The sequence below is a fragment of the Puma concolor genome, chromosome B1 (genome assembly GCF_028749965.1).
Source record: "Puma concolor isolate L17-30 chromosome B1, mPumCon1.1.hap2, whole genome shotgun sequence".
NCBI classification, from domain to species: domain Eukaryota; kingdom Metazoa; phylum Chordata; class Mammalia; order Carnivora; family Felidae; genus Puma; species Puma concolor.
The window spans coordinates 143,792,972-143,817,206 of NC_141670.1; the positions used below are offsets into that span (position 1 = coordinate 143,792,972).

At 38.5% G+C, this 24,235-nt stretch overlaps 1 protein-coding gene across 4 annotated transcripts in view; it reads left to right on the forward strand.

Moving 5' to 3' along the window:
• Positions 1 to 5,222: 5,222 nt before the first annotated feature.
• The window catches only part of CNOT6L (CCR4-NOT transcription complex subunit 6 like), a 120,134-nt gene continuing 101,121 nt past the window's right edge, over positions 5,223 to 24,235 (forward strand). Inside the window, exon 1 of one of the 4 annotated variants that reach the window (XM_086704787.1) lies at positions 5,223 to 5,442. Coding sequence is in view for 3 of the 4 variants with exons in the window: in XM_086704788.1 (XP_086560914.1) it covers positions 5,727 to 5,731 (5 nt within the window). In the remaining variant the exon portion in view is untranslated. Of the gene's footprint in view, positions 5,443 to 5,521; positions 5,803 to 24,235 lie in introns of those variants that run through there. The other 3 variants (XM_086704788.1, XM_086704786.1, XM_086704785.1) reach the window with 3 other exon arrangements.

The following is a 24,235-nucleotide window of genomic DNA, read 5'->3' on the forward strand; positions in this document are numbered from 1 at the left end:
TAAGTGAAATTGCTACTGTTGTGATTTATTCTTTAAGATTAAGTTTGTATCTCTAAATAATTGCCTTTTAAAAATACCATTGGGAGGAATTAAACAGGCGAGAGGATAGTGTAATGAAAAGAACAACTGAGCAAGGTAGAAATCAGTTTCTAATACTGACTTTGCCATTGACTGCCTGTATAATGTTTAGCAAGTCACTTTGCCTTCGGTTGTTCATGTGGAAAATGAGGAATTAGGACAAGGTGACCTTCAACATTTGGTAGACTGTGATTCAACCAATAATAGTGCCTTATTATAGTTCAGTTCAGTGACTTTCAAATTTATTTAGCAGCAGTTAGCCTTCTTTGAACGAACTTTCATTCAGAAACACAATGTATTAGGGTGTTTTGGTTGTAGAGGTCTAAGTCAAGTTAGTCTAGAAGAGAATTTACTAGTTAATTTAACTACACCATGTGAAAAGGTGCAGCTGGATCTCATGGGTGACTGGAAACCCAGACTGGTGCACCACCAGGACTTGCTCTCTTGAAATACTGTTAACTCTGTGTAATGGCTTCATGCTACAGAAAGCAGTATGTGGCCACTTGCATTATCAAGACTTCCTTCTTTTCTCAGGCTATCACTATGGTGGAATAACCCTTCTTCCCTTAGCTCCACCTGAACACATCCTGGGGAAGAGCTCTGCTTCCTTTGGCTTGAGTCATATACCTAACCTCTAGCCATGAAGTTGGGGACTGAGCTGGCAGCTGCCACTAGAGTCACCTGTTTATATAGTATAGGCAGGAACAGTTTCCCCAAAAGAAAGCAGCACTGTTTGTAGGAAAAGGAAACTTACCAGGGAGACGATCAGAAGGTCATTATGTAAAACAGTACAAGCTTTCCAGTTGAAGTCCCAACTATCTGGTTCCCTAGGTGGCTTCTGAAGTATACTTTTGAAGACCACATGAGGTTCCTTGGGATATAGCATTAAATAATTGATTTTATTAATTGCATAGCATGCCAGGTGCCTGTAAATCCTTGACAAACTGAAGCACTAGGTATTTATTGATAGTGGTAGTGCTAAACTAGAAAATTTCTGGAATAAGAGAAGTAGAAAGAGTGGTACTGATGTTGATGGGGTGGAGGTGGTGATTCTGAATATTCAGGGATCAAGGGACTTGAGATGGGAAGTATAGGAAGAGGAGGCAGGAGCACACCAAGATGAACTTTGCCTACTTTGCCATTTTATCTAGAGCTAACATACGATATGGCACACTGTTTAATGGGGAAAACTGTTCATCTTTGGCTAAGGTGGTGGGATGGTCTTTGGTGTCATCCATGGTCATTTTAGAGAAAGGAAAGGGGAGGTTGATGGAAAGAGAGAGTTGATGGACCTGGAGAGGGGCAGAGGCAATGAGTAAAGCTACCTTTCTTGGATGAATATACCCATGGCAGATGGTACCTAAAAATATTAAAAGTAAAGTGATGAGGATAGAAGGAGACAAAAGAGGAATAAGGTGAGTAAGAGATAAGATGGAGAAGAGTGTTGTTCAGTAAAAGATGTAATATGTCACTGGAATATAGTTTGGATGCCCTGTCAGGAGGTATGGGAAGTAAAAATTCAAGATCATCTTGATTAATACTTGTTTAAAACTTGTACTAATGAGTATGAGGCAAATTATATTTAATTATTTTACTAATCATATCTTACTCAATAATTTAAATGTGATACTTTTCTTGAAAAATTATGTACTATTAATATAAAAGTGTGTACTGAAATCAGTAAAATCAAATTTAGTTGATTCTTTACCAAATAGTGATAATGTTCTTGAATAAAAAATTTCATTCTTTGCCTTTTGAGCAAGCCGTTCAACAGAATTTCAGAAAACAGATAAAAGAACATAGTTCTCAAGGATTTTATAGGTCCAGCTAGCTACTGGCAGCAAAAACAGAGAGAGATCAGATATACTGAGATCAAATATTAATTGCTAATTTGGAAAAGACACAGGTGGTCACTAGAACATCAAATACCTTTTTTTTTAATTTAATTTTTATTTATTTTTTTATTGAGAAGGAATGAACAGTTCTGTAACAATGCAAGTAAACTTAAGGTTTGTTTCAGAACAAATTGTACCTATGCAGTGCTGCTAGTACTAACTTGGTCAAAAGGCCTTACTTAAGCCAGAAACTTTCAATTGGATAAATGACTTTTCTTTAAAAACTTTCTTACTGTGTTCTTATTTTTAATCTTAATAAAAAATTGTAAAAAATTGTAATATCTTACAAACATCAAAAGTTCCCATGAAATGAGACCTCAAAAACAGGTTACTATTCTGTTGCAAACTTTGATCTACTATAAAGCTGCTTTTTAAAAATGGCTTAAGTGCTAATCTTTTGTTGTTGTTGGAATGTCTTTTGAATTGGAATCTTAGTTTTTTAGTATCAATGAAGATTTAATTTCTCAGCATCTATACAATGCCAACTATTTGAAAACGATTTCTCTGATCTCAATCTCATAGCAAATGAGAAAAACAATCTTGTTTTTTGGGTGATATGGTTATACTTATTAATATGTAAAAGTTTTGCTTTCCTTTTGTTTTCAGTGAGTCAATACATTTGCTATGGTATAAAGAGAACATTCCTGAGGGTAGAGATTATTTCAACTTAATCTGCATCCAATTGACTTTTAAATTAAAAAACCCAACAACCTATTATTCTTAATTCTGTATGTCACAATTATGATTATTCAGTGGATTGTGATCATTTACTATGTAAAAATTAGAGACCAACAATGAATATCCCTCATATAAATCTGAGCTTCAGGACCAGCAAACCTTTGCACCGTTTATTATTGCTTCCTTAATGTCCACAAAGGTTTTCCCGTCTTCAGTCATTACTGCTAATCAGCCTGAGAGTGACAGATATTATATGGCTCAATTAAAAATACCAGTGCCATCGGCCTTAGCCTCCTGGGTATCGTGACTATTTGTGTTAAGTTTCATAATTTTATTTCTGGTTGTTCTGTGAGAATTTCCTGTTTAGAGACAGTTTCCCTTACAACGATTGTGAGCTACTTAATAGGGCCTACATATGCATACCTTTGTGTTTCTGAGGCTATATATATATATATATATATATTGGATATATATAAATATCCATATATATGTCTATCCATATAAATATAAATATCCTATAAATATCCATATATATATCTATATATATATAATGTCTGGAACATAATACCCCTCCATAGATCTTTGTTTATTATATATAAATGAGTATCTAGAAATTTATATATCTATATGTATTTGAAGCATAAATCTTTGAGGATATGCCATCATTACATTTTTATTTTTCAGGTGTTTACTTCCCTCTTTTCTTCAACAGTTGGTAGTATTTCTCCTTGGGGAAGAGTGTGTGCCAAGGAGAAATGCTGTGGCAAAGTGCCATTCAGGCAGGTTTACTATTCTGGGCTCCTGAAGTGATTTGTTTCTTTGTTGCTTACAAAGTCAGAGATAACTATTCATATATATCAGCCTAGACTGAAGATGGTTGGCAATGAGTGAGGTTTCTTCCAGGATTAAGGCCATTTTGACATCTATCAAGAAGATGGAATGGGAGTGCTAGAGGGAAATAGAAACTTAACACAGGTGGAAAACAAGAGTAGCCCACAGTCTTCTATGTCTTAAGGGGCTTCTTCAATCACTTTCTGGTGACAAAAATGAAAGTGGTGCAATTGTTCTTTTGCAAAGGTGGACTCTTTTGATGTCTGATCACTTCTGGCTAAATGATTATTTGTATTTACCACATCTTTCCCCCAGGAGATGGAGGCCTTTGGCATTCAATAATAAGGCCTAATTGATTGCAATCAATACAACATGCTTAGTATGCTAAACAACACATATTTTTTCTTTTATTTTTCTGGAAATAACACACATTTATTGGGAAAAATATACTCTACACAGCTAATATACCCTTATGCTGCTTAAGTACACAAGTCTGGAGCCTGCATTGAAAGATCGTGCAAAACTGCAATAGCACTGTTCTGCCTCTAGAGTTGGTATAATTTTTGGACTACCGGTGGTAAAAGCAGAAGCTGACCCACAAAAACATAATTAAACCCCAGAAATTTAAAATGTCAAGGCCACATTCACCAAGTAAACATTCATCTTTCTAGTTTACATTTGATGTTTTCATACCGTAGGGGGCACTGCCAAACAAACGTAATTCTATCGCGAGAAGGGAGAATTAGAAAATAAATACAACGGGGGTTATCGCAGAGCGTCACACGTTCTTTTATTTACTTTTCGCGACACAACTTAACAGATGTTTTACTTTAAAAACAAACAAACAAACAAACATCGAAGAGGTCAGGAACCCTTTCCTTCCGTCACTTCATCTCACCTGGAGTCTCATTAGCTCCCCAGACCAGCGCTCGGCCCCGCGGTCAGGCAGCCTCTGGAGAGCATTCAGTAAACGGCGCGGAGTCCAGGCACGAACACAGGGTGAGGAGGGTTCGCCAGTCTCTTCCCCACCATGGTTTGTGGACGTGGATTTTTGATACCTTACCAGTCTTCCCAGCTCGTCACTCAAGCCAAGAAAAGAGAGTAAAAAAGCAATAAGGGTACAGAAGAAAACGGAAAAGACTCCTGGCAGCCGCGCGCGCACGCGCGCCAGGACGAAACGCGGAGACTAGGAGGCGGGGCCGAGGCGCCGGGCTGGAGCTCCTCCTCCTTCCCCCTCACCCCCCCCCCCCAGCGCAGGGGAGTGACTGACTCTCGCCAGCCCCTCCACGTCAATCAACCCTCCTCCTTCTCGCACTCTCTGCACCTTGTTATTAATCTCAATACAGATATCGCGCGGACGCCTCTCCCCCGGCCCTCGGGGGTGTGAACGTGTGTGAGCGAGAGCGAAGGCACCGAAAGCTAGCGTCTCTGTGCAGCAGCCTCGGGCCCGGCAGCAGCAGGCGCAGCAGCAACCCCCGCAGCGGCGACAGCCCCAGCGCCAGGAGGCCAAGGCCAAGGCCAGGCTCTGCGCCGCTCTCGGAGTAATTGCCGCGGCTTCAGAGGCTGCGGGGGCGCAGCTTCCTCCGGCGGGGGGCCTTCGCGTCGGCGGCCGCGGCCGCGGGGCCTCTCCTGAGTGCCCAGGGTCACCGTCCCCGAAACCCGGCGGCGCGGCCCTTCGTCCCCCTCCCCGCCCCCAGTCCGTCTCCTCGCTCCGGTCAGCAGCAGTCTTCTTCGCCGCCGCCTCTGCTGTTCCTCCGGCGGCCCGGCCCGGCCCGCCCGCCCCGCGTCCCCTCCGGCCGGTGCCTCTCCCCCCGGCGGGCTGCCTGCATGTCTTTGCTGCCCTCAGCCCCGCCGCCACCGCCGCCGCCGCCTCCCCCGCCGCCGCAGCACCAGCACCAGCAGCAGCCGCCCCGCCGCCGCCGCCGCCGTCGCCGCCCGGACCCCGGCGCGCTGAATGCAGGTGAGGAGGGGGCAAAGGCCCTCCGCGACCCCAGGCCCAGTCGCCTTTGCTTGCCCACCCGCCCGCGAGCCAGGTCCGGGCCCTGCCTGTCGCGGCCGCTTCCCTTCGGGGCGGGCGGGAGTGAGGCCCGCCCGTGGGTGTTTGTGTTTGCGTCTGCGGCCGCGGCTTCGGAGGGGAAGCATCTGTGGGGGCCTGGTGCGCGCGCGCGCGTGTTTGTGTGTGTGTCTGTTTCCCCTGCCGCGGGGAAATGGCTGCTGTTGCTCCTTCTGGGCCAGAGGAAGAGAATGAGGTAGAGTGTTTTTGTGCCTCCGAGTAGAATCGAGAGTGTTGGGAAGAGGAGCGCGTCCCCGGGGAAATGAGGTGGGAGAGGGACAAATGTGCGTGTGGGTGTGCGAGTTGGGACCCTGGCCGGCGGGGAGGCTGCCTGAGGACCCGGAGCGAGTGGGTGTGTGTCGGGTGTGGAGCTGACCCGTATCGCTGTCGGAGACGGCGAAGGTTCCGGGGTGTGTGTTGGGGGTGGGGAGCGGGGGTCAGCGCCCAGGGCCCTGGACTCTGGGGGTGGATTTCGTGTGTCTGGGACCCTCGAGTGGCGTGCGTCCCCCTACCCCCATTTTGTGGCTGAGGCTCCGGTGCCTCGCAGGTGAGCGCTGCTCGGGCTTCGACCCGGCCGGGGAGGGTGAGTGTGTGTGCGGCACACGGACGGCAGCCAGGCCGGGAGAGCTGCGGGTCGGGGCCGCGCCGCTGTTCCCGGGCCCGGCAGGAAGCGCGCCGGCCTGCAGCGCGGCCTAACCGCCTCGGCGCCCGCCCGCCAGCGCGCCAGCCTCCCGCCAGCCTTCTCGGACGCCTCCCGGGACGCCGGGCCCGCGGGGGCCCAGGGCGCTGCCTCGGGCCTGGGCAGGTGAGGGTCGGAGGCGGGACGCGCGGATTGCCGTCGCCTCGGCCGCCTCCGCGTCTGCTGAAGGGAGGCGAAGGCATATTTTGGCGTTCGAACTGCAAGCTCTTCCCCTAGCCGACGGTGGGACCCGAGGGAAAGTGAATCAAAGCAGTAAATCTGGTGAATACGCGGTGTCCAGATCCCTTCTCTTCATCTTTCCCTGAAGGCTGGGTGGAGGGACTAAGTGCACATTTTCAGTCTTCGTTGCCTGTTTTTTCGTGGATAAGATATATGCATCTTTTTAAGATAAGAATTTTCTTGAGAGGCGGGGGCAGAAATGGAAGCTGGCTTCCCTGTTCTGTGGTGTTGGTGAGATTGGATCGATTTTGTACGTTTGAAATTGTTTTATCCTGCCTCCTAGGGGGAAAGGCGTGTACACGCCGAGCCGAGGAGGTCGGTGAGGAAGAGGAAGTTACTGTAGCTGTCATCGTCCTATTTAGCTTATAGGCTGTTTAGGTGGGTTGTTTTCAGGGAGTTTAGCTAAGCAGTTTGCACACGTTGGAAGCACAGTACTACATTTTAGGAGATACTACCTTATTGTCTCTACTTATCTTAATTGCCAATCAAGATAGTCGCTTACAAACAAGTTTTCGCTCAGTCTCCCAAACCTAGATCAAACAGCCTTTATTTGCTTACCCAGTGGGTGTTTCTGGAAGGCTGTTTTGCAGAATGGAACTGTAAAGCTCAACCTGCAAAGAGGTACACAGTGCATTTTAGATCCAAATATAAATCCGTATTTGGATAATTACTTGCTGATTTATTTTACTGCACCCTCTTTTCGTTTGCAATTAGTTAGCTCATCTAGTTAAAGCCCTATAGATAAAGTCATGATATAGATTTGATCCTTGCAGACCATGCTGTATATAATGGCCAGATAGCTCCATTTCTAAACCTGGTTTCACAAAGAAATGTTCAGGCTGTTCACTGGGAGGGAAGAAAAGGAGTGAAGGAGAGCTGTTTTCTAAGACCATTGCAGGAAAAACAACACTTGTAGTTAAATGGAAAAAAGGACTTGTTTTACAGACCTCAGAACTCTGGCTGTGCCCTATTTCTTAGCAGTTTGACCTTAGCAAGTTACCTAATGTCTGTCAGCTTCTGTTTTCTCATTTGTAACAAGGAGATAATACATTTATAGTAAGGTTGTCCTGAGGTTAGGATGAAAAAACTTGTTGGGTACATAGTAGATGCTTAGTTAAATATTCTTCTTCCTGCAGCCCTGATTGTGGGCATTGAAACACATGTTTAAGTACAAATACCCATTTGGTAACTGAGAACAATATTATGTAACTGTAAGTTAAAAAATCACAGTAGAACATTTCGGAGTCCTTCGATATACATAAGGTATATATAAACAACTCTTGATGCTGTATTTTGTCTTTTTCCTAGAAATAAGACTATCATTAAAGTAGCCTACTACATTAGTTTATAGAGGCTATCTAGTCATACTTTTTTTCCCTAGTATTTTTGAATAGGCCATCGCAGTTTCATTACTTTTTATGAATTCTTATTGTGTAGCCCTGGAAATAGTGCCTTAAGCTGTATACAGCACATACATGCTCCCATACAGTCAAGCATTAAAATGGATCAAGGAATCAGAGTTTACCCTTTATACAAAAGTGTAAGTGCCAAAAAAATTGCTGTGTAATTCTTTTAGTTCATGTTGACTGATTTGGTAAACAAAACCCTCTTGGAATATTTTCCTGAATAGTTTAAGGAAAAATCCTCAATCAACTTTTAATAGCTTTCCATTTTTATTATTTTGTTTGGAGTCGTAAATGTGTTTTTCATTTCATTTTAATTGTATTTTGGTGGGAAAAAATGATTTGCAATTTAAGGTAAAGGCAATGGAGAAGTTGAAAGGATTTTTTTTTCTTTTTTTCTTCTTTTTTTTTTTTTTTTTTGGTGAGGGCAGGGTGAAGAGGATGTTGAGAGAAGCTTCATTGGTTTAAGTTTGTAATATCTATTTACTAATGCAGGGCTCCCAGTTAGGCCTTATTTATATTTATATCAGCAATGCTAAGATTAAAAAAAAACAAACTAGTTCCAAAATTTCGACACTTTTGTGAAGGAGAGTAGAATGCAAAATATCATGGTTTTGTTAAAGTGTGTCTTTGGTTGTGTGTGCATTTACAATGAACAGAATTAATCTGCCATATGGTTATATTTAAAGGAAGAATTAATTCTTCCTTAAGCATTATGAATGATAATAAAATGAGTAAATATACTAAAACTATAATTTTTAATACTTTAAAAACAATGAAATAGAAATTAATTTTGTCCTTAACTAGGGCAAACATCTGATATTGCAAATTAAACGTTATGAATTACAGTGTTTTAAAACACTTCATAATTTTTTAATTTGAGAAAATTGAGGAAAACCTTTTTTGTTTTGGCTTTTATATTTTTAATGTTTTAAAATTTATCTATTAGATTTGAATCAGTTAACATACATTATAGTATTGGTTTCAGGCGTAGAATTTAGTGATTCATCACTTACATATAACACCCAGTGCTCATCCTGACCAGTGCCCTCCTGAATGCCCATCACCCATTTAGCCCATCCCCCCAGCAACCTCCCCTCAAGCAACCCTCAGTTTCTTCTCTTTATTTTAGAGTCTCTTATGGTTTGCCTCCTCTCTGTTTTTATCTTATTTTTCTTCCCTTCTCCTATGTTCATTTGTTGTGAGGAAAACATTTCTTGGTAATCATGAAAGTACTGAATATTAAGACGTGGACAGTAAAATTTATTAACAGTGGAACTGCTCATTCTATCGTTGTTTAAAGTAATTATGTTACAACAAAACCAAGGTGGAAAATTGTTTTAAAATTTAATGTTACTTAAATGGGCTTTTAAACCGTCTTTCCAAAACATCCCTTATAAATGTCTTTAATTAGGGGGAATTGAAATACTTAAACTTGTGCACGTATTACTTTGGATAATGTTAAGTAGAGTAATAAATACACCAGAATTTCAGTGGCTTCACACATGTAAGTTTGTATTTTGCTCACGTGTAACAGTTCTGTGCAGGTGCTCCTGGTTAGCAGACTTGTTGCTTTCCTCTGTGTGGTATTTGAGGGACCCTGACTCCTTATATCTATGTATGGTTCCACCATTCTTTAGGGCCTTGGAGCCCTGCGTGTTGCTTACTGGCCATTTAAGAACTCCCAGACTTAAAGTGACCAACATCTGCCCACATTTGATTGGTGAGAAGTTGTCACAGAGCCTTATTGGAATGCAAGGGAGATGGGAATGTAGTCCCCAGATGGTGGACAGCTTGGGGCATTTCATGATGTTGTTTTAGATGGTAGCATATATTTATGAAATTCTGTCAAAAAGGTGAGTTATAATACTTAAAAATTGCTTTCCATCTTCAAAGAGTAAAATTGGGCCCGGTGGGGTGAGAAGGAAGGAGTTAAAGCCACAAGAGGAGGAAGAGCTCTTTTCTATGAGGACTTTGAATGACAAGTGAAATCATGCTATTTAAAGAGAGAAATTTCACAGAGAATATAACAATTGGATTTTATAACCTTTAGTAGGTCTCTCCTTTACTGTCTAGTTATCTACTCTCATTGTGGTCTACTGGGTTCTGGCTGTTGGAGCTTTTTTCTCTTTGTACTTTGAAATCTGTTGAATTTCAGTTTCTGGGTTATAGTTTCTTGGCAAACAGAGTTTTGAATTTTGACTTTCTATTAGGATAAAATATTATTATTAACTTTAAGGAAATTTTGTGGACCTTACTATGTTTTACTGTTTGCTGTTGCTGTTTTTGTAATTCTAAAGTCATCTTAATATATGTGAGACTTCACCCTGAAAGAACAATAAAATCATCAAATAAACAACAAAGGTTTAATTATTAACTTTGTGCTTATGTTTCATGATGAAGATATTACAATTTTCTTTGATTAACTGCACTAACACTGAGCCTGTTAAGGGAATTTTATCTCTGGACAACTTTAATTTTAATAGAATTACAAGTTATTCTTTCATTACTTAGGATTATTGTAATGTGAAAACTTAGTGCTGTGTTCTCCTTCACTTATTTTTATTTTGAACAGTTTGGTTAGGGATCTATAGGAGTTTTGGAAGGAAGGAAGACTTTTGAGTAGTCTTGTTAACTTCTCCCTGGTACATATTTTTAATATTTTGCATTTTGAAAATTTAAGCCCTTATTTGAGGGCCCATTCTGTATCCATTATTATACTTGATTCTAAAGAGAAGTATGAAAGAACTAGAAGAAACCCTTGCAAAACTTGTAGGTTATGAGTAAAGGAGATAAAACATAGGATTTAGTTATTTCAAAACATTTAATGAACAAGCCCAAGTCACTACAGCATAAACTGTTTGCAGACATTCTGTGAAGGAGTAACATGAAATGGAATGGTGGGTGGGTCAGGGACTACTTAAATTGAGAGAATTTTTTTGGTAACAGCTTTTTTGAAATAGAATTCACTTACCATAGAAATAGCCCATTTAAAATATATAACTAGTAGTGTATAGTATATTTACGGTAGTGCAGCCATCACCACAGTTTTAGAACATTTTAATCACCTGAAATACAAATCCTGTATCCTTTAAGAGTACCGCCCCCCCGGCCTCCCCCGCCCCCCCCCCCCCCCCCCCCCCCCCCCGCCGTTCTCCCATATGCTTACTTCTGGGCAATCACTGATCTGCTTTCTGACTATATTCGCCTATTCTGAACATTTCATACAAATGTAACTGTAGTGTAATATGTGGTCTTTATTTTTTTTAACGTTTATTTATTTTTGAGACAGAGAGAGACACAGCATGAACGGGAGAGGGGCAGAGAGAGAGGGAGACACAGAATCAGAAGCAGGCTCCAGGCTCTGAGCCATCAGCCCAGAGCCGATGCGGGGCTCGAACTCGCGGACCGCGAGATCATGACCTGAGCTGAAGTCGGACGCTTAACCGACTGAGCCACCCAGGTGCCCCAGTATGTGGTCTTTTATTACAGGCTTGTTTCACTTTGTTTTCAAGGTTTCATTCATGTTATAGTACTCATTCTCTTTATGGTTGCATCATATGCCTTCATATGGATAAATACTACATTTTGTTTATCAGCTAATGGACATTTGGTTTGCTTTTACTTTTTGGCTATTATATAAGTAATTCAGGTATGAACATTCATATACAAGTTTTTGTGTACATAGTTTTTAGCCCTCTTGAATATATGCCAAGGAATGGAATTGCTGGATCATATGGTACCTCTGTGTTTGCTTGTTTTTAAGTTTTTAAAAAATGTTTATTTTGATAAAGAGCACAATAAGCAGGGGAGGAGCAGAGAGAGAGAATCCCAGCAGGAACCGTGTTGTCAGCACAGAGCCTGATGCCAGGCTGGAATTCACAAACTATGAGATCATGACCTGAGCCAAAATTAAGAGTTGGATGCTTAACCAACTGAGCCAATCATGCACCCCTTGTTTTTTTTAAAAATTTTACTTTTTAAGTAATCTGTACACTCACTGTGGGGCTCGAACTCACAACCCCGAAATAAAAAGTTGCATGCTCCACTAACCAAGCCAGCCAGGCACCCCATGGTGCCTTTATGTTTACACTTTTGAAGAACTTCTGTTTTCCAAAGCACCCTTACTGTTTCACATCCCTACCAGCAGTGTAGGAGGGCTCCAGTTTCTCCACATTCTTGCCAACGTTTGTTATATCTGTCTTTTTGATCATAGCTTTCCTAGTGGGTGTTAAGTAGTATTTCATTGTGGTTTTGATTTGCATTTCCCTAAGGATGCTGTGTCTTTTCATTTGCTTATTGGCCATTTGTATAGCTCTACCTATCATCTGTCATTTATCTATGTACTTATATTTGAGAGATGTGTATTCAAATCCCTTGCACATTTTTAAATTGTTATTTATCTTTTGATCACTGAGTTGTAAGAGTCCTTTGTATGTATAGAAAGTAGTCCTTTATCACATACATGATTTGCAAAAATTACCCCTTTCAGTGAGTTGTCTTTTCACTTTCCTGATGATGTCTTTTGAAGAATAAAATTTTTAAGTTTTGATGAAGTCTAGTCTAAGTTTTTGTTGCTTGTGCTTTTGGTGTCCTATCTAAGAAACCATTTACTAATCTGAGGTCATGGAGATTTATCCTTCTGTTTTGTCCTAGGAGTTTTTTTTAGTTTCGGCACTTATATTTGATTTTTGATCCATTTTGAGTTGATTTGATTTCTGCATATGACCTGATGTAGGGAGTCTAACGTGGATATCCAGTTGTCCCGGTACCATTTTTTTGCCCATTTAATTGTCTTGTTATTCCTCTCAGATCAGTTAACTATAAATATGAGGGTTTATTTCTGGACTTAAAATTTTATTCCGTTGATCTATTTGATTTTCCTTATACCAAAGTACTGTCTTGACTGCTATATCTTTGTTCTTGGGAAGTGTGAGAACTTTGTTCTTCTTTTTCAAGTTTGTTTTGGCTATTTAAAGAAGTCAGCTGGAATTTTGACGGAATTTTGTCAAATCTGTAGATCGATTTGGGGAGCATTGCCTTAACAATACTGTCTTCCTGTTCACAAACATGACATCTTTCCATTTATTTAGATCTACTTTGATTTCTTTCAATAATATTTTGCAGTTTAAAAAAAAATTTTTTTTCAACGTTTATTTATTTTTGGGACAGAGAGAGAGCATGAACGGGGGAAGGGCAGAGAGAGAGGGAGACACAGAATCGGAAACAGGCTCCAGGCTCCGAGCCATCAGCCCAGAGCCCGACGCGGGGCTCGAACTCACGGACCGTGAGATCGTGACCTGGCTGAAGTCGGACGCTTAAACGACTGCGCCACCCAGGCGCCCCTATATTTTGCAGTTTTTAGAGTCTAGGTTTTATACTTATTTTGCTGCCTTTATTCCTGAATATTTTGTTCTTTTAGATGCTGTTGTAAATGTAAATGTTTTATCTTTGGGTTCATTGCAAGTGTATAAAAATACAATTGATTTTTGTCTATTGATCTTGTATCTTGTAACCTTGCTGAACTTAATAGGTCTAATACTGTTTTAGTTCATTATATAGGATTTTCTGTATAACAAAGGTCATATCACCTGTAGAGATAGTTTTTACTTCTTTTTTAATCTGGATGTGCTTTGTTTCATTTTCTTGTCTAATTATCTCGGCTGAAACCTGCAGGACCTTGTTGAAAAGAAGTGTCAAGAACAGATACCTTGTCTTGTTCCTGATCTTGGGGGAGAGCATTCAGTCTTCCACTATTAAGTATGGTGTTAGCTGTGGGGTTTTAATAGATGCTGTTTGCTAGGTTAAGGAAGTTCTGTAACTAGTTTGTTGAATGTTTTTCTCATGAAGGGATCTTGGGGCATTGGGGTTGTTTTTGAGGGAAATACGGAATATGAATTACAAAAGTGAAGATACTGTGTCCAGTAATGAGGGCCTAGCTTTCCCTTACCCTCTTTGTCCTTCTTCCTTATTTCCTCCCCTCCCTACTCCTTTATGTTCTCTCATGTCTTCCCATTGACCCATATGCACATTTGGAGGGTTCTTAATCCTTTTCTGAAGATTTTCTGAATAACTTACATCCTTGAGGAGCAGTGGAGAATATTGTTTCTTTTGAAAAACATTCAATAAAAATGGGATGTTTCCCCCTGATTACATTAGTAGCTAGTTTGGTGGGGGATACAAGAAGCAGAGAGAATACTGAATCATAAATGAATAACTAATCATAGAATTAAAAAGATGGGAATAAACTTTTGTGATATCAAAGGTATGGTGTTTTTTGTTTTTAAGTTTAAGAGAGAGCGAGCATCCCAAGCAGGCTCTATTTTATCAGCACAGAGCCTGACATGGGGCTTGAACTCACGAACTGCCAGATCATGACCTGAGTCGAAATCGAGAGTTGGGTACTTAACCGACTGAGGCACTCCAGCATCCCAAGGGCATGGTTAATGAAGAATTCCATGTTTACTTTGAACCTGGTTGTTACCAGACTTTTCCCCCAAATATTTCAGCATGAATAGTTTTGTTTTTGTAAGTTTTCTAAAAAACTTGATAGCTTTCTTAGGAAATTTTACTCTGCAAAGTAAGGTTATGTTTCAGTGATGTGATTACCCTTTAATTTTTGGAACTTTAATTGTATTTATATGCAGTTAAATTCTGATTCGGTAAATACTTTTTATTTTATCTATTTAGTTTAAAATTTTAATGTTTATTTATTTTTGAGAGAGAGAGAGCACAAGCTAGCAGGGGAGGGACAGAGAGAGTGAGAGAGAGACAGAGAGACAGAATCTGAAGCAGGCTCCAGACTCTGAGCTGTCAGCACAGAGTCCAACATGGAGCTCAAACTCACAAGCCATGAGATCATGGCCTGAGCTGAAGTTGGCTGCTTAAGCACCTGAGCCATCCAGGTGCCCATCAATAAGTATTTTTTAAAAATGTTATTTCTCTGCATGTTATAAGTCTCAGAAGTTAAGTAACTTTGGGTTTAGCCAAGAATCTTCCTGTTTACAAGTCAGAATTGCAAAGTGGTGATAGATTTTTTGTTTTGTATTCTCTTTTATAGTAGGATACATTTCATTTTTTTTAGATCATGTTAAAATCTCATTGTAGATAAAAATTTATTTTTAAGTTTTTTGAAGAAATAAGTGGTTTACTTTGTTGTGAGAGACTCATTCATACTGAATAGATACCAGGTAATTTGAGGCTGTTCATATGTATTTATTAATAATAGAAATTGGTGACACCAAGTAGAAGTTATAGCACTTTATCTTTTATCTTTTTCCCCCAAATTACTTAGAGTCTCTAAATGAGTAGTGTAGATCAGAGTTCTATAATACTAATAATTATTAAGAGAATAGAACTAAATTTAGGGTATACCAACTGTAAATGTCTCTTTATACAAAGACTTTCTTGAGATCTTTATATATTTATGGCTGTGTGACCATAATGCTTATATTTAAAGGAAAACCAAAAAAACTGGCATGAATATGTTCTGTTATAGGTTCATATTATTAGTTCAGTCTTCTGCAACTTATGAAATAATCTATTGTGAATAATGTATCAAATGATAATGTTGAAACTGTAAAAATTTTAATCACTTTAAAGTATAACTTACTAATAAATAAGAAGCTTCTACTGGCTATCAGCTATTGTATTCAGGGTTCTGGGTAATAGAAAGTTTGGAATAGTCTCTTCTAGGAAATGGAACAGATATTTATTGAGCTACTGAGTACTAAGGTTTGTGAAAGCCATCCGCTTCCCTTTAAGTGTGTCATCTAAATTCGTTTTCGTGAAAATTTTGTGTATTAGAGTATGATTCTTATTCTACAGGTGGTTAATAATGTGAACCCCTGGATCCTTTACTTCCTAGCTCTTGGGAAACTTACTTCTCCATGCTTCAGTTTTCTCATCTGTAATGAGGAGATAATAATAGCTCTTATCTTACAGGGTTGTGAGAATTAAATCAAGTAATACCTATAAATTTTTTTTAATGTTTATTTACTTTTGAAGGAGAGAGAGAAAGAGTGTGAGCAAGGGAGGGGCAGAGAGAGAGGGAGACACAGAATCGAAAGCAGGCTCCAGGCTCTGAGCTCTCAGCACAGAGCCCAGTGTAGGGCTTGAACCCACGAACCGTGAGATCATGACCTGAGCCTAAGTTGGATGCTTTACTGACTGAGCCACCCAGGCTCCCCACCCCCCCCCCCCCCCCCCGCCAAGTAATACCTATAAAGTGCTTAGAATAGTATGTGGCACATCTGTAGTAACAAAACAAAACTAAAAACAATATATGTTAGCCATTACTTTTTTTTTTTTAATTGGGAGCCATACAAGTTAAATAACTTGACTCCAAAATGCTCCAAAATAAAATTCCTCTTTTATTACTTACACATATAAGGAATTTACGTAAGCAATTTATTTACACCCAGATGAATAGTGAGTATAAGCAGTATATGCTAACTGACAAAAACTATTAAGTGCTATAACATACAGAGTACATATGGGTTGGTAATCTACAGGGATAAGGAGGAGATAGAAGTTGATCTCACCTTTATGGCTAGGATAAGGAAGGAAAGGAAAATGTAGTAGAACACTGCAGCATCCATTTTTGTTCCTTTAACTTCTATTCCTTTGTATACGTCATCACTAGAGAAATCCTTGAAAAATTCATTTGGCATTGCTTAAATCCCGTTCCTAAAATCCTTTAGTAATAGTAATAGTTACTATTTTTTGGTTGCATACTATGTGCTAAGGGACTTATATAGTGAATATCTTGGCTTTGTGGGTCACATTAAGATCTCTGTCCTATATTCTTTTTTTTCGTCGTAGTTCTTTATTCTTTCAACAGTCCTTAAGAATGTGAAACCATTTACTGCTTGCAAACCAAGCTGTAGTTTGCTGACCTCTCTGCTGGGAGATTTACATGATTTCTTGTTAGAATCTTGGCAAAATTGATATTATTAATCCCTATTTTATAGTTGAGGAAACTGAAGCTTAGAGAGGCAAATTTGATGAAATTCATTTAGCAAGGAAATGACAGAGCTCAAATTCAGATTTAGGTCACTGGAATTCCTAAACCTGTGTGCTTTCCAGGATATCCTGCTGCTGCTTATTTCTTTTAGAAGAAAGTGGAGATTTCATAGGATTATATGTAAGACCCATTATGATCTTATCCTTGTGTACTTCTCCAGTTTTATCATTTATTACTCCTCTCTCCTGAACATATTACCTAGACTTGCCATGTTGAGTGACTGATAGCCCAGTTTATGGTTTGCACGTGCCTATAGTATTGTACACTTTATGACTTTTTTGATAATTCACCTTAGATAGTTTCTACTCTAGGAAACCTTGCCTGATGATTGTTCTAATCCTTGCTTTAGGCCCTTTCTGTGCTTCCGTAGCATCCTGTGCATTCCTTTTTCATAATAATTTACTGGGTTGTCTTGTATTTACCTGGTTTCTGTTTCTACTTTTCTATTAAACTGTGAGTTTTTAAGGGCAGAAATACTTCACTTTGTAGCCCATGTGTTTATAAGGGTTAAATTCCTCCTACTGTGTATCAGTGTACTGAGTGTTTAGTATATATTAGGGGCTTAGTAACTGTTTACTAAATAAATGAATAATGGCATTGCAAATGTAGAAATTACATCAACAAATACATAGTAGCAGAAAGACAAGTCCAGGTTCAAGTAGGAAAGAGAAATTCAGTTAATTTCTGGTTAATTTCCCTAGCTTCAGTAGAAACAAGGAGGCTGATAAGGCAAATTGGAACATGATTATTAGGGAGGGGTTTGAATGCCTAGGTAAGGAATTTTAGTTTTATCCTAGGTTCAACTCTGGAGCAACCAAGTGGTTTTTACATCTGTAAATTGAGATTCTCTTATTAATGACTGAATTTTGTTATAACGTTGTTTTAGATAATACTTCTAGGGCATAGCTATATATTACTTTTGATTACTCATAATTATCAATACCACTGTTAAACACATTCAGAGCATTGGGTGTTTTGAGCAGGTTGGTGGCAGGTTGAAATTATTTAAGAAGTTATCTGGTTGAGGTATGCAGAATCATTTGAAGTCAGAATGGGAGGAGGGAGGCTCTTTTTTAAAAGAGTTAAAATGCAAAGTGATTAAGTCAAGAAATAGATCTGTGTCAGTTGGGATAACTAGAGCTTTTAATAAAATGACACTGGTGATTGAATATGAAGGAAGAAGTCAGATGACTGAGAAACCAGAAGGAGGAGACAATTTCGGGAAGAAAATTATGAATTCAGTGTTAGACAAATTGATTGAAATTGGAATGATTTCTATTTTTGCCTGGATTTAGGCCCTAATTGCTTTATGCCTGAGTAATTAGAATAGCCTCATGATTGTTGTCCCTTTCTGCCTCTAATGGATGAGTGGTATATTTGGATACAGGTGGATGTTTTTGGTATAGACCCTTTTGCAGAAGGCTGTAGAGCCTTTTTAGAACAATGATTTTAAGCGAATAAAAGAAAATAAGATGAAAAAGGAACATGTTATATTAAAATACTAAAATATATAAAACATTTGTGATATTGATATTGTGCCTTTTTGTCAATGCATTTAAATTACAAGATCTAAATAACTACTATAATTTTGAAGTAGTGATATATATAGGTGATATCTCGAGATATTTGTAATAACTAATAACTTACGTTAGTGACCAAAATTACAGGTACTGCTAATATCATGGTAGGTGTTTTAGCTCTAATTGAAAGAGGTACTAAATTTTCATTAGAGATGAGTAGAAGTGGTGATGTAATTTTTTTTCCAGACACCAGGTTAGTAATCTTTGCTTGTATTATGTTCTGGTTTCAAGCTATTTGTGTATTTTTGTCATAGTACTATGCTATTTTTTTTTTTCAGGTGGCAACATTTTTTCATGTCTGCTTTTGGAAATAATATGTGCTCCCTAGATAAAAAAATGATACTGAAGACCATAATTTCCTGGTCATCTTATCTCATGGGAGATCAAAGACTGTTGGTAGTATGAACTGTTCTCTGTTTCTAGGCAATATGTACAATATATAACCACATAAACGTCCATAACTTACATGATTTTTAAATTTGCTTTCTGGGGCGCCTGGGTGGCGCAGTCGGTTAAGCGTCCGACTTCAGCCAGGTCACGATCTCGCGGTCCCTGAGTTCGAGCCCCGCGTCGGGCTCTGGGCTGATGGCTCAGAGCCTGGAGCCTGTTTCCAATTCTGTGTCTCCCTCTCTCTCTGCCCCTCCCCCGTTCATGCTCTGTCTCTCTCTGTCCCAAAAAAATAAATAAACGTTAAAAAAAAAAAAAATTAAAATAAATAAATAAATAAATTTGCTTTCTGATTTAACAACGTATTATGACCATTTTTTTGATCAGTAGATCTGCCCCATGCTTTTAAAAAAAATACAGCATTTTTAAAAAAGTGAGATACCACCATATTGCAAAAATCACTATTTTACAGTGTATACTTCAGTGGTTTTAGTATTTTCACTGTGTTGTGAACCACCACTGCTGTCTAATTTCAAAACATTTCCATCACCCTCAGAAGAAAACCTTATCCCTGTTAGCTATTCCTGTTTTCCTATTTCTTCATCTGTTGGCAATTACTAGTCTGCTTTTTCTCTTATGGATTTGCTAGGCATTAAATGTAAATGGAATCATACAATATGTGAATATTTGTGTCTGGCTTCTTTCACTTAGTGTAATGTTTTAAAGATGATTTCATGTAGTAGCATGTAATAGTACTTCATTACTTTAAAAAAAATTTTTTTAAATGTTTATTTTTGAGAGAGAGAGAGACAGAGACAGAGACAGAGTGTGAGCATGGGAAGGGCAGAGAGAGAGGGAGACACAGAGTCTGAAGCAAGCTCCAGACTCTGAGCCGGCAGCACAGAGCCTGATGCGGGACTTGAACTCACGAACTGTGAGATCATGACCTGAGCCTAAGCCAGACGCTTAACTGACTGAGCCACCCAGGCGCCCAGTACTTCTTTACTTTTTATGGCTGAATAATATGCTGTTATATGGGCATATCATATTTGGCTCATTCATCTATCAACTGATAGACATTTGGGTTATTTCCACATATTATATTATATTATATTATATTATATTATATTATATTATATTATATTATATTATATTATAATATATTATTTCAACTACTATAAATAATTCTGCTCTAAGCATTTGTTAACATATTTTTGTGTGGACATAGGTTTTCACTTCTCTTGGGTATATACCTAAGGGTGGAATTACTGGATCACATGGCAGTTTGATTTTAGTTTTTTGAAGACTGACAAACTTTTTCACAGCAGTTGTGTCATTTTACGTTTCCACACATATGCTTTCTGATGGATGAATTGTAATCCATTTTATTGATGTGCTATAATTCAGTCCCCTACTGACTGGTAAATTAATTGATTTCCTTATTTTTGACAATTACCAACACTAATGCAGAGAAAAGACACATAAATGTACCTTCACACTTTTTTAAAGGATAAATTTCTAGAAGTGAACTTGCTGGATTACAATGATTACACATTTAAAATTTTGAAATAACTTGTTGGGTTACCTTTTAGAGATGTATAAAATTATATTCCCATCAGTTGTGTAATGGGATGCCTGTTTCCCCAAACTCTTATTCATGTTATTAATCTTTGCTATTCTAATAATAAAGTCATACACTTTTTAAAAAAATGTTATATTTCCGTTTACCTTTCTTTTGGCCAATCTTTTGTGATTTGCCTGATTATGACCTTTACTTCCAATTTATCTGTTGGGGTGTTGACATTTTTTTCTTATTGATTTGTAAAAGCTGTTTATATTTTATTTTTTTTAAATTTTTTTTTCAACGTTTATTTATTTTTGGGACAGAGAGAGACAGAGCATGAACGGGGGAGGGGCAGAGAGAGAGGGAGACACAGAATGGGAAACAGGCTCCAGGCCCTGAGCCATCAGCCCAGAGCCTGACGCGGGGCTCGAACTCACGGACCGCGAGATCGTGACCTGGCTGAAGTCGGACGCCCAACCGACTGCGCCACCCAGGCGCCCCAGCTGTTTATATTTTAGATACATTGCCTCATTATCCATTATAAATGTTAGAGATTTTGCTCCAGTTTCCTCTTGATCTTTTGACTTTATGACTTAGCTCTTTGCCTTACAGACATTAGATTTTTTTATATTGTTTAATCTGCCATTTTTTAATAGTCTTTGTTTAGAAAAGTCTTCTGCACTCCAAGATTATAAGATTATTCTGCATTTCCCTGCAGAAATGTTTTACTTATTTATTTATTTATTCCTCTATAAATGTTTAGAATTAAATTTGTCATGTTTTAGTAGAGGAATCTTGGATTTTGTGGTTGGAGTCATCCATATTCAGATTTCAGTCTAGTCACTTACTCAGGTGTTGGATGTTTCACAACTTCTCTGTACTTCAGCTTTCTCATAGGCAAAATGGGAATTAATATGTAGTTTTAATTTTAGTAAAGTTAAATGTGATAATGTGTACAAATAGTCTAGCACAGTATCTGGACACAAACTGGCATTCAGTGCATGTTTTCTTATCTCTCCCACTCAAGTCTATCTTCGTCAGCCTATTTATAATCTGATTCAGAAGATGAGGGAAAAGTTTCAAGAAGTGGAGGGTGGTCCTCAGTTTGTAAAACCAGAGAAATCATATAGGATGAGCTGACTGAAAAGAGGGTTGAAAATTGATTTAGTAATTTTGAAGTCATTTTAATAAAGAACATTTTTCATTTGAGTGATGAGAGACAGCCATATTTTAATAGAATGAAGGCTAAAGCCATTCAACATACACTAAGGATGATTAAGAGTGTATGCATTATCCTCATTATATCTTTGAGAAATAGTTGTAACTCTTGTTTCTTTCATTGTTAGAATGCTGGTAAGAGGACAGGGATAGCAATACTAATACATATATAGTATATATAAATTGTAGACAAATTTAGGCCATTTTTACTATTAGTTGGAATTATAGTACTTGTAGCACATTTCACAGTGAATTCATCAAACCAGTCAAGAACTACCTCTCTATTTGGATTTTATTCTTAGTACCCCTTTTTGGAATTTACACACATTCTTTCATTACAGTTATTTGTAGGGACGCCTGGGTGGCTCAGTTGGTTAAGTGTCCAACTTCTGCTCAGGCCATGATCTCATGGCTCAGGAGTTTGAACCCTGCATCGGGCTCTGTGCTGACAGCTCAGAGCCTGGAGCCTGCTTCGGATTCTGTGTCTCCCTCTCTTTCTGCCCCTCCCCTGCTTGCACACCGTGTCTCTCTCTCTCTGTCTCTCTGTCTCTCAAATGTAAGTAAACATTTAAAAAATTGCAATTATTTGTAAACAATGTTATATATCCTTTGTGCAGTGCAACTTTAAGTGCATTTTAGAAAGAGATGGGAAATAAATGTTTACAATACAGTAATCATTGTTTACATTTTCTTCATCTTTCCTAGACTATAAGATTTTTAGGGCAATGAACACAGTTCTAATAATTAAAAATAATGGATTTTTGACAGTTGTTTATAATGCAGGAGTTTTGACAAATGTTTATAAAGCATTATACTGTCTTTTTTTTTTATAAAACAGCTTCAAAATAAAGTTTTAAAAAATTGCTAATAAAAATGTTCATTTAGATTTTTCTCGAATGGAGAAATAATAGGTGTGCATTATGTGTAATTGGGTTTTAGAAAGTGGTTATCAAATTCTATTCCTTGACTCTGGGGTAACTGCCTGTTCCTAGTATGTTGCAAGTATACGGTCCTCATTTTGTTAGCCTCAAAACAAGAAGGAAATTCTGTATTGGTTAGCTTAGGAGGAAGGTAATGAGTTTAAGTAACAAAACAGGAAATTTGTTTCTCTGTGACCTTTAATGAGTTTGTGAGGTTGGCATTTTGACTACAGGATTGAAATTCAGAAGAGTTTTATATTTAGTTTGCTTTGTTGCTTTTGCAGTTATCTACTTGTCAAGGAGAAAAGTAGGAATCCAAGTTAAAGACTGCTACCTTTGTGGGGAAATGATGAACAATACTCTTCCTTCTGCTGACAAAATCTGGGTATCTGTATTTTATAATGGCTGGGTTTTGCTTTTACATAGGGAGGGCCAAAGTATCCTTTCCTGGAATCAAGCTTGACTCAAAGCCTTTGTAAGTTCTCTTATTTTTTATCCTTTTAAGCAACTATTTTAGGAACTGTTTTAAAGCTGACACCCCTTCCCTTCCGACCTTTTCCGCTCAGTACAAAGCACCACTTTCTTGGCAGTAATTTATATGAGTGGAGTGGGTACTCTCCTTAGGCGTTTTTTCCTGCCAAAAAGTTAAGGATTAGCTCTATTGTTTGATGCTATCTGTTTTGGATCAATGTGAGTCAGCGTTGGCCCTGCCTTTTAAATTCTTTCATAATAAGGTGCTGGCACTTTGGAACCCTTTCCTTGATGGAGTTTCTTTGTGCCTTATCAAGTTTTAGGGTTTGGTTACTAAGGCTTTTCTGTTTTATTCCACTATTTTTAATGGATTCTTGTATTTACATATGGCTTTTCTAAATTATACACCCTGGTTTTCAGGTATGTTAAACTAGTTTTGACACCTTTAAGTGTGTATCTTGCTGAGTATACCTAATGACGAAGCATTGTATTATTTGATTCAGGTCAAAAGTGTGAGATAGTTTGATTACTCCTAGACTTTCATTGTTAGTCAAGATTTAATTAAGTTATTTTCTAAAGAAATAGAAAAGCTAAAATAATTAGAAGAGCTATTCAATATGAAGAGACATTCATTAGTTAAATTTTTATTGATACTATCAGGTTTAGTTTTCTAGTAACAGAAACCAGTTTCTTGAATAAGTGTTTATATTTTCTTGATGCAATGCAGCATTCTTAGTTCTACACAGATGATTTTTTGCTTACATACACTCAAGGCATTACATTTGTGAAACATTAAATTCTTTGGTTTTACATACCACTAGAGAGGCAGAGCCTGATATTGGAAGGTAGGAGAAGGAAAAAGGTGATTTTATTTCCTATGAAGTATTAGAATGTTACTTGAGGCTTCCCCCACCCCCCACTTTTAAACATGTTGGCTGAGTACAGTTTTTCTAATGGATTTGTCAACTTTGATAAGAACTCTCAATCGTTGATATGCTCACTTTTTAACAATGTGGCTTATCTAGGTGATCTATAATCTTTTTACAGATTACAGATGCCCTTGCATCTTGTCTCAGAGTCTGAACATATTTACTCTTTGTTTTTAGCAGCAAACATGTTTTCATTTCTGGTAGGTTTGAAGACACAGACTGTGTTGTGGATTCTTGTTTACTCACTTTCAGATTACACAGTCAATTGATTTAGGAGAATACTT